The 11,338-nt window shown below is 34.6% G+C and overlaps 1 protein-coding gene across 3 annotated transcripts; it reads left to right on the top strand.

Moving 5' to 3' along the window:
- The first annotated feature begins 318 nt into the window (after nt 1-318).
- On the top strand, nt 319-11,214 carry Nox (NADPH oxidase). 3 transcript variants are annotated; one of them, XM_072013652.1, is made up of 19 exons: nt 319-565; nt 2,402-2,496; nt 2,628-2,739; nt 2,845-2,942; nt 3,077-3,197; nt 3,512-3,662; nt 3,778-3,988; nt 4,105-4,334; nt 4,446-4,634; nt 4,871-5,064; nt 5,383-5,704; nt 6,208-6,349; nt 6,494-6,636; nt 6,844-6,979; nt 7,228-7,448; nt 7,891-8,087; nt 8,350-8,563; nt 9,960-10,159; nt 10,786-11,214. In XM_072013652.1, exons 1-19 carry the CDS (start codon nt 422-424, stop codon nt 10,981-10,983), a joined length of 3,318 nt encoding a protein of 1,105 aa, XP_071869753.1. In that variant the 5' UTR covers nt 319-421; the 3' UTR covers nt 10,984-11,214. The 3 variants fall into 3 exon arrangements, with proteins under 3 accessions (XP_071869753.1, XP_071869754.1, XP_071869755.1); XM_072013653.1 differs by lacking the exon at nt 9,960-10,159 and having other exon boundaries at nt 8,350-8,559; XM_072013654.1 differs by lacking the exon at nt 319-565 and having other exon boundaries at nt 2,659-2,739.
- The last annotated feature ends 124 nt before the right edge of the window (nt 11,215-11,338 follow it).

Genomic DNA, 11,338 nt, shown 5'->3' on the forward strand with positions numbered 1-11,338 from the left:
ATTTCTGTTAAACTATCGAATATAAATTAATCGACTAAAACTTTTTACGGCTACATAAAAAACAAAAACAAAAAAAAAAAGGAATGCTGTTCTTCGATTAAAACGAAGAATCCTGTGTAAAGTGTTAACAAAATCCTATTCGATACGGTGAAAAAGATAAACAAGAACCTTAAATGGAACGATTCGGTTCGTTAACTTAACTTTTCTCCCCGAAGTATTGAAAATTTGACGGAACAGTTTGAAATAATACGATCGTGACCTGAAGTGTATTCTCTAATATCTTTTATACTAGATCAAACCCTTTGTAAACGTTGTTAATGCGTACAGTGATATTTCCCTTCTCTTTTTATTTATTATAGGAATTATTCATTGGAAGAAATTATTCGTTATTTAATAAAAGGTGTGGCAAAATTTTTTTTAAATGGAAAGCGACATAAGCCATATGGAGGGGGAATTAATCGAAAGGAGGAGAGCGACCACCTTGGAAGAGTGTTCCCGTATAATCGGGGTGAACGGCGTGGCTCGTCACAACAGAGACTCGTTTAAACAACTGTTGCTGGATGTGGTGAATATTTTACTTACCTAATAATCGAGTCGAGATTTTTATGAAAATTTCGAAATGTTTATCTCTTTTCATTCGTTACGCGTATTAATAATAGTTACGAATAAAATTAGAATAAAATTAGAACGAACGGAAAAAGATGCTATCGGCTCGATTCCAATTTTCTCATTCCACTTTCATTATCATGGTGAAAGCGTATCACGGTGTACCATGGGCACATAAAGAGAAGTAAAACGGTAAAAGCCAGATACATATGTACATACTATATGTATTTTAATATAGCTACGTATACTAGAGGAAATTGATCTTACAACGAACAAGATTTTAGAACCAATTATTGCAATCTAGAGCTTCCTACCAGAGGTAGGTAAATAAGAGTCTTAGCTTAAACGTACTGACTAATACTATACTAAGAAAACTTGACGAAAATGTTGCGAAACATCGTGAATGTCGAACGGTAATGAGCGAATACGTAGATATGTATGTATATCAGCCGTTCGGTGATTCAAGAGTCGAAGTCAGGGAGTAATTATAAGTAACTGTCTGATTAAAGGAAAAAGATCGCATAGGTTGTTGGGCGGTTTAAGAAAAGCTGAAAACGATAAGAAATAAGACAAGGTCGTGCTTTCCATTGAAAGCAAATAACGCCAAGGTTAGATCGTTATCGAGCAGAGGAATGATTTAATATCGGAGAATCCGCTCGCTCAAGGGAGAAGGAGAGACAACGGAGACGGGACCGGAGGTAACGGCAATGGGATTTATCGAAGGCCAGAGATTTCGATCAAGGTGACCGATTGCCCGGAGCCAACGAGCCTCGTTCAGCCTCGCGTTTCACGCTTCGCGCTTCATGCCTCCGGCATATTCGGTGCTCGTCATTCGGTCGATTTTTACTCGATGATGATCCTGTTTCTCGAACAGAGAAACGTGGAACGAGACGAAAGATTACTCGGTGCATTACCGAGATGTCGGATCGGTTAACCCTTTACACTTTATACCGTGAAATAAGCAAGTGTGTTAAACAGGGGGTTTTCTTCTTTTATAGTTTGTGGTAGCGGTACGATATATCATTCAAACAAATACAATGTACCGTTACGCGTCGTACGCATGGTAATCGTATGCATGATTATGAAAGAGGTATGACAATGAGTTGAAAATCTGGAAAAATCCAATTTATTATTACGTGAAATAATATACATATAGAGTAATATGCTGCAAGTATTCTAGTAAAATAATTGTAAATCGATCGTTTTTTAAACACGCACAAATTTCTAATCGTGCCTATATTTTACGAAAAATTTAAATATCAACTTAAATTAAACATTTGTCGTTAACGATTTCATTTAATTAAAATTAAATTTACTTTCTTGTCAGTTTACGTTATATATCTTTTAAATAAAATTGTATCGATTATATTTTCTATACGCGTTGTCATTATTATTCATTTTTATGGAGAAAACTTTTATTCTTTCCTCTCTTGCTCTTATATGTATTGGGTTGACAACTAAGTGATTGCGGATTTTGTCATTACATGGTAATTGGATGGTAATTAGATGGTAATGACAAAATCCGCAATCACTTAGTTGTCAACTCAATATTTCAGAGACCGCTTTATCACAGAAAATACGTAGTCGCTCGCTCGAATTATAAGCTTCTGAAAAATATCACTTATAAATATATATCCTTATTACTTCAAGTTTGTCGTTTCCTCCCTTATATACACATAGCGATTTTCAATAATTTAGAAGTTTAAGATGAAAGAAAAGACATTTCTTCCTCGATAAATTATACCAATTACGCTTTTCACATTCTCTAAAATCTTCAAAATAATATACATTTCAGACGTTGATGGAAAAAGTGTTTTCATTGTTCGACCGCAATCAGGATAAAATATTGACGCAGGATGAGTGGATCGAATTCTTGAAGGGAAGATTGAAGTGAGAGCTATTATATGTATACATATATGTATTATCTGCAAAATCATGTTACAAATAATAAACACTATCTTTCTACATTTATTGTTCATATATCACGTACGTTGTATTAAACTTGTATGTTATTGTAACAGAAATGACAAACCAAACGATCTTATTATCCAGCTCGAGAACGTTGCATACAGCATATGCGGCGATAATCCTGTAACTTTTCCGAAATTTCAACAGATATTTTCTACTAAAGAGGTAAGCGTTATCGTTAAATGGCATTTGCGTGCCTCTATAAATATGTATACACAGACGTACGTTTACTAGGACACCGATGTATGTACGTACATGCATATATTACAGATCGTAGATAAATTATTTCGAAGGATCGACGAAGAGAACTTGGGATATGTAACATCGTTTCAAATCATGGAATTCCTCTCGACCATTAGCAACACAAGGTAACTTTACTATTACTATTGTCGTATAATTATCTGGCAGAAATTTTTATCAACGATATATCCTAATTTCTTAAGATCTTCTATTACGCGTATTTGTCAATGGCTCGTTGATGTCTTATAAAATTTGTTCAAAGACCACTCGCCGGCTTCGACAAGCGCAGCTTGGAATGGCTGGAAAAACTTTTTAAACAGACGGTGGGCAATGAAAAGGAAATTAGGCGCGAGGAATTTAACAAAATCGTCACTTCGAAGAACGTAGGCAGAGGGCATAAGTATTTCGCATTTCAAATTTGCACTTTAATATTCTTCTCTTGCTTTTTTTCTTACTTCTTTTTCTGTTTACAATTCTATTTCGTTCACTTTATAATACGAAATATCAGATATACGACACCATTGATTGGTTACCCCTTGTTTGTTGTATCTCGGTACTTTACTTACCATGCATATCTATCAATCATTGATTCAACTTCAACCATCAACATAGTACTATCAACGATCAACAAGTATGAAAAGAACAGTAAATCTTCACATGCTCTTGAAATATAATCGGAGATATAATTTCTTTTCAGCCGTTTTTCACCGACCGGGTGTTCCAAATTTTCGACAAGGATAATTCTGGAACGATATCGCTTCAAGAGTTCCTCGATGCGATGCATCAGTTCGCTGGAAAAAGTCCCGACGATAAGATAAAATTTCTCTTCAAAGTTTACGACATAGATGGTGAAGTAACTTTAAATATTAAACAAAATTTTTATCAGATGAAAACAAAGTGCTACCTATAATAATCGTTATCGAATCTAAACTGTTGTAAAATCTGTTGTTCGTGACGGATTAGGTGACGGATTAATACAACTTCGTGAATTGGAACACGTGATGAGAGCCTGTATGGAAGAAAATGGTATACAATTTAACGAAGAACAAATCGAGGAATTAACTATGGCTCTGTTTGATGATGCTGATCAAGCTAACCGAGGTGCCATCACCTTTGAAGCCTTAAAAAAACAATTGGAGAAACACGAAGGCCTATTAGAAAATTTATCGATTAGGTGAAAAGAGCTTTATCTCAAAATCACTTTTCCCGTTTATTTTAATTGGGAATCCGCTTGTCCGATATTATAACTTATACCTATAAAAACTCTTAACAACGAATATTGAATTACAGTATCGACCGATGGCTGGTACCGCCAAAGCCGGAAACCAAGCGAAAATCACGGTTAGAATTTCTCACCACTTCACTGCGTCCTTATCAGTTAACGAAGCCATATATGAAAAACAATTACGTTTACATCGTTTTCATCTCGATCTTCGTCTCAATCAATGTGGCCTTATTCGTAACAAGACTCTACGAATATAGAACGTCTAATGGCTACGTCATGGTTGCGCGTGCCTGTGGTAAAAGTTTCTTAGCCTATTTCTATATTTCATAAATCACCCTGACTGATCATTATCAGACTGGTCACACGGTATATCATTCGTATTTTCATAAACGTAATTTTAATACAGGTCAGTGTTTAAACTTCAACTGCAGTTTCATCCTGGTTCTTATGTTGCGTCAGTGCATTACCTTCCTACGAACTCATCGCTTTAATTCTGTACTGCCATTAGATCAACATATCTATCTTCACAAAGTGACTGGAGCTCTAATTGGTATCTTCAGCGTAGTACACACGGTGATGCACCTTCTTAATTTTGGTACGATATCACATTGTATCACGATACGATACAATTGGGGGTAGTGAAAATAAAGTTAAGCTCAAGCTTCTCTCTCTAGAACAAGTACAGTATATCGGGTCGTGCGTAAAGTTCCGTCGAATTTCCCAAGAAGAATGCTCAAAAATTATTCTTCTTTAGTCAACTGTAATATTCATTCGGATATCAACTTGAGTAATTAAGGAAAATTGTATTCTAAATGCGTTAAATGTTTTTAGGCACTATAGTGGTGTATGACGAGGCTTTTAACTACAATAACTATACAATGTCTGAGTGGCTATTAACAAGTCGGCCAGCTCTATTTGGGCTCATAGGAGGTTATGCAAACCCAACTGGAGTCATCCTTATCGTTCTTCTTGCCGTAATAACGATGTGCTCCATGCCATTTGTTCGACGCGGTGGATGTTTCGAGGTAATAAGTAATTTTTCATTGCAGCCGTTAAATCATCGTACAATTAGACGAGTAAATTGACAAGTATATCGATCGATAGCCTTTAGAGAGAGAGAGAGAGAGAGAGAGAATCCGAAGTAATGGTGTAACTCTTTAAGAAACATTGTTCCCCAAATTTGTTAAGTTCTACAAGACATCATAGCTACAAGACCTACAAGAGATATTTTCTATAGAAATATGGCAATTCATTTTTATCGTATAACACGACTATGCCTATAGCCTATATTGAAATAAACATAACATAAAATAGAGAATAAGATTAATATTAATATTTTACAGGTATTTTATTGGTCACACTTATTATACATACCATTCTGGATTTTGACGATACTACACGGACCGAATTTCTGGAAATGGTTCATAGGACCAGGTACCATATACATGCTGGAAAGGATACGTCGAATTGCCTGGTCTCGTTCACAATTGGGAAAAACGTACATAAGCTCAGGCCTTCTGTTACCATCGAGAGTGACGCATTTAGTCATCAAGAGACCTCCACATTTCGTCTTCCATCCCGGCGATTATGTTTTCGTCAACATTCCAGTTATAGCACGTTACGAATGGCATCCTTTCACTATTAGCAGCGCTCCAGAACAAGAAGGTTCAAATAATTTATTTTACACAACTAATTTAAAATTATGCGTTTATTTTAGCGTTTCTTATGCGCTTATGCAAAAAATACACAAAACCCATACACATGGGTACATAATATGCAGATATATGTGTATACATATAGGATACCTACATACAAAATATCTAGAATAAGGTATTCGTTACAAATTTTCGTTAGTGAATCATACCTTTATTTAACTTCTACATCTTTATAGTACGTATAGTTTATAAGAATATGAATTTAAATAGATAGTCCTAGCAGTCTATACTTGTAAATAATTCATACCAAGTCATCGCACGAGTAACGCTGTTTTTCTTTTCTTTTTTTCTATTTCTTTCCCTTTTTTTTTTTTTTTTTTTTTTTTTTTTTAATTTGAACAAATGTTCATATCTCGTTTAGGTGATGTAGTTGATCAGATAGAAAAGTCAGCAGGCATTATAATATATATATATATATATATAAAGTACATGTCTCATGTTTGATTTTCATAGGCTACATATGGCTTCACATACGAGCAGTAGGTGAATGGACGAATAGTCTTTACTCGTACTTTGAGAAAGAGCAGATAAAACTTCAAAGAAACAATATATTTTCTGTCGAGAGTTGCAGCAGCACCGACGCACCCAAGAAAATGTGAGTTCCACGCAGTTCTGTTTATCGGTTGACCCGTATCGCTGAAACTCTCACTATACATATGTATGTAGTACGTAGACGGACAATAGACGATAAACGAAAGATACATCATTCTTAATCGTTTCTTATTCCTTCGCGATATAGATATCTTAACGAAAAACAACAACTAAATGCCAATGACAAGATACTCTTTCCCAATACGACGAACGGAAATCATCGTTGTTTCGACAATTCTGTGTTTGTTCCTGATAGTGAAAAAATAATACACTCGCCACAATCTGCAAGCGGTAATTCATTTGAATTTTGTTAAATTATTCGAAATCCGAAGGTATTTTAGAATCAAAGTCTGTTAGCTTCGTAACATTTTCTATCTCGAATTTGAAATCTCGAATTTGAAATCTCGAATTATTATCAGAATTTCTCAAATTGCCTTCTAAGATGCTTTCTATAATTCTTACTCGTTTTATTCTTTTACTTTTACTTCGTAAAATTAGGCACAGCAGATAACAACACGTTAACGAACAAGCGGGAACTTTGTCATTCGCTGTTTACTAGCAGGACCCCTTTGGAAAAGTCTATTTCGGTACCTAACATGCTGTCAGGAAGGAAGAAAAGCGAAAGATTAGCTGTGTAAGTAATAATAATTAATGTTTCAAAATTAGAATTTTATGTTGTTTTTATATTGAACAAAACACAATATCCATAATCATGTATTGTTTAAAATATCAGAGAACTACCACTATTATAAATTATAATATAGTTGTACAATAATATGAACTATTATAAACTATATGTATACTATTATGTATACCGTTTCAATTTACAGAAAAAATTAATTTCGATGGCTACATAAAATGATCAAGTCGTTTCTTTTACAGACTTCGCGATTACACGAGATCAGAATCGGAAAGAAACTTCAACGACCGTGAAATACGCCATAAGCGTTTAAAATCTCTAGACCAGGCCTATTCCAGCCCGCAGAATAAAGGATTAGCACAAAGCTTCCGGTACATGCGAAATAAACCCACGATAATTGCTTTCAAGACTCCAAGTCTGGAAAACTACGAATTAGAATCAACAACATCGGCAAACGGATACAGTAAGTCACCGTGTTCCGACATTTCTCAAAAAATAATCTTCTTTCAGAATAAATAGCAATTTTCTGTCTGAATAATGTAAATCGTCCGTCCGTACCTGCTTATTACTTATAAATAGAGTGGTTACCGATCTCCTCCATCATCAAATTTCAATCCCGTACAATCCCTCTTTCGTTGAGAGCTACACATATTCAACTTTGACAAATAGTTTCATCTTCCGCTTTAATTTAATACCTGCTTCAATTTTGTAATTAAACTGCGTATATCTGTGCAAATTCGTACTTCTATGAATACATGCAACTAAAAGAGCAGAACCTTGTTGTTTTTCTACTATTCGTTTTCTTTGAATATGATTCGCAAAACGTTTTCATTTCTTATCTCTTGCACCTTAAAATAAAATACTTGCGATATAAAAGTAAATTGATAAAGTTCCTGATGAAATAGTAATGCCGCAAACAACTGTGGACGAATACGGAAGAAAATCATCGAATAATCCAATAATAATTACGATGCAAGCAGCAGCAGAGGAAGGTAGACTACAAATGAAATTCGAAGAGACTTCGAAAAGAGATTACGATGATATGAAATCTGACGCTCCTTCGAATATAACACCAAACTATACCGTCGGCAAACCATTGGAGGTATATTACATAAATATGCAAGGTTTTAATTTAAAAGTTACTTAAGCTACTTAAGTTTAAGTAACAGATATTTATTATGCTTCTGCTTAACGTTGTATTATAAAGAAGTAATAAAAAAATTTGAAATTCGATTTAAAGACATTAGTAAAAAGGTAAAAATGTATATACCATATGTAGGTAATAAAGGCAATTTAATAAAGTAATTTGTGTGACTTATGAAATGACTTGTAATTTAATTAGTAATTAATCATTATGTATTCAGATTTTTCTGGATGGACCATACGGAGCTCCTTCGAGTCACATATTTCAGGCCCAACATGCGGTTTTAATCGCAACGGGAATCGGAGTAACACCTTTCGCTTCGATATTACAGTCCATCATGCATCGTTACTGGAAAGCCAGGCATACTTGTCCAAAATGCAAATTCTCCTGGGCCAGTGAAATACCTCCCACCGTGATGCATCTTCGTAAGGCAAGTATCTATCGCAGTATTTACACTTTTTTTTTACGCTATCTTAGAAACTCTTTCAAATACTTTAAATGATATTCGATATATGAAATTACACCGTCTTCATAAAATCAAAATAAAAACCAAATATTCTCGAAATAATCCTCATAGCAATAATTTCAAAGCATTTGGAATAAGGGATTTATATCTATAGTATCCAGACTGCGAAAAACGTGCCTTTACGGTGGTGGTATTGTTTTCTGTCGCCTGAAAGCCGAAAATGAGGAATTCCATTTTTTCATGGAAACGAGCGGTTCTGGCCTATAAATTCATCCGAACATTTGGCCGACGAAGGTCTTAACTTTAAAAATCTGTGTAACATTTATTACACAGAAGAGAGGTAAACAACAATCGCGTTAAGCGATTTATCGAGCGACGGATGAACATACAGATGAGCGACAAAATCATGTCGCAGTAGCAACTTTTAATATGACTAGAGATTTTTAATATTGCCGGAAGATCGCCTTGTATGAGCGAGCTGAAAAAACGATACATAAGATAGAAATAGAAAAAGAACGCTGCATAGAGGCCTGTTGTGCCCTTGTCTAACGACGCTAACCGGTTTCTTCTTCTTTCGCGAGACAGAAGAACTTTATTTCACCGTTCTTCCAATCAACGGCACCGCAACGGTCTCGTACGGTAAAATAATCGTTCGTGTCCAGCCTTCTCTTTCTATTCACATATCGCATCTGCTTACACGATAACATATGACTCGTGTACTCAATCCTTGTATCGCTATGCTCTTAACAAGGCTGTTCTTTTTAGCTTATGGTTCTTCTTACCTGTTTGTCATGGATACGTACTAAAATACAAACATAATAATCGAAGATTGAGCGACAACCTTTTGCCTTTCTGTCCTTGTCTAATTAGACGTACACACTGACGCCGTTCGTGAAATCCATGTTGCACTTATATATACACTGTACGATGGTGCATGCATTATTAGACAAGGAACGCAAGAATTTGTTTGTAGCGTTCTTTTCATATTCCTGCATCATTTTACCGAGTCGCTCACGCACTCCATCTTCATACGTACTATCTCTATAGACCATACAAAGCGTTGAGCGACAAGCGACGGAACCAGCGATGGCCAGAAGACAGTTATTTGTCATCGCTTTAAAAGCCTATTTTACCGCCTATCGCTTAAATTCTCCTATTCTCTGTATTTCTTGATTCGATAAGTTCATTGCTAATTGCTTTTGCTCAGCTTTTGACTATTGAACATTATCGATTTATGCATATGAAAAGTATATTAATTCTATTACTTATAATATTAAGTAGATAATATTAATAAATTCAAAATATGTACGCATATATTTTAACAAAATATTTGATTATCAATGAATCGTCGCATCTACAGGTAGACTTTTTCTGGATCAATAGAGATCAACGATCCTTTGAATGGTTCGTGAATTTATTATCGCAACTAGAAATGGAACAAGCAGAGTTAGGCATCGCTATGGAGCGTTTTCTTGAAATGCACATGTACATTACCAGTGCCTTGCAGAAGAACGATATGAAAGCCGTTACCTTGCAGCTAGCTATGGACTTGGTTCACCAAATGGTTCGAAATCCATAAATTTCTATCCTTCTTCTTTACTTGTCTGCTTTTTCTTATTATTATTATTATTGATGCAAATCAAACGAAGAATGTCTTCACCTGTCTAATAAAAGTTTTATTTTCCCACATATTTTTAATCTTAAATATGTAATATTACGTACATGAAACATGATGAGTTTTAGTTTTTTTTCACAAAAGGAAAACAATACAGTTCTGCAATAGTTTTAACCCTTCCTTCGTTCGCTATGAAACTCAGGAGATTTTATTTTTATTACCATTAATAAAATTCTTCCTATGAATTTTCATATTTTATCTCTCTTAAAGAAATCACCTTTTTCAAATATACTTCTATAAATTCTGTTATTAGAACGTTAAATATTATAGATGTACATAAAACTAAATAACTTATTATGCCGTCTGATGATTTTAATATATGCAATTATACAAACAACACGTGCGGTGGGGGTTTCTTTCTTTTTTCTTTTTTCCCTTTTTAAATAATTATACGTAATATTTGTTGTCACATGTGTGTACACGTACTTCATAGTGAAAGGGTTCAAACCGAAATGTTGATCTTATAAAACGAAAAATTAGACAATTCCACAGGAATAAATGGCTTAATTTTTCAGGAAAAACGGGATCTTATAACAGGTTTAAAAACACGGACGAATGCTGGCCGACCGAACTGGGATAAAGTATTCAAGCAGCTTCAGGATCAGAAGAAAGGCAAAGTGACAGTCTTTTACTGTGGTCCGCCGCAACTGGCAAGAATTTTACGTTACAAGTGCGACCAATTCGGTTTTATCTTTAGAAAAGAGTCATTTTAAGCTTTTTAAGAAGAGAAACCATACCATAATGTTTATTTATTTATTACATCGTACTGTTGCGAGACATGTTTATAAAATCTTCATTCATCATCATATTATGTTTTAAAAGTAATGGCATACGTCTTAACTAAATGGATCCATTATACAGCGAATGTTATCTAATTTTGTTTCGTCTAGAATCAGTGTATAATCCTTTCAGTAATGTCATTCAAATACAAAAATTTTACTTCATGTTATTCATAATTCTGGCTGTTTCGTGCATCAACCAAATTGTTATTAATACAAGCAGAAAATTTATTTGTCGTTCTGTCATAATCGGAAAATTTGTCAAACTGCGACTACAGGACCAACTAAC

Source organism: Bombus fervidus, chromosome 12, assembly GCF_041682495.2.
Source record: "Bombus fervidus isolate BK054 chromosome 12, iyBomFerv1, whole genome shotgun sequence".
Taxonomy (NCBI): domain Eukaryota; kingdom Metazoa; phylum Arthropoda; class Insecta; order Hymenoptera; family Apidae; genus Bombus; species Bombus fervidus.

Bases quoted from the DNA above. Each gene is read 5' to 3' on its own strand.
- Nox (XM_072013652.1), top strand. From the start codon at position 422: ATGGAAAGCGACATAAGCCATATGGAGGGGGAATTAATCGAAAGGAGG. The intron at 2,740-2,844 runs GTAAGCGTTATC...CATATATTACAG, and splicing joins AGATATTTTCTACTAAAGAG to ATCGTAGATAAATTATTTCG. The intron at 7,449-7,890 runs GTAAGTCACCGT...CTGATGAAATAG, and splicing joins AACATCGGCAAACGGATACA to TAATGCCGCAAACAACTGTG.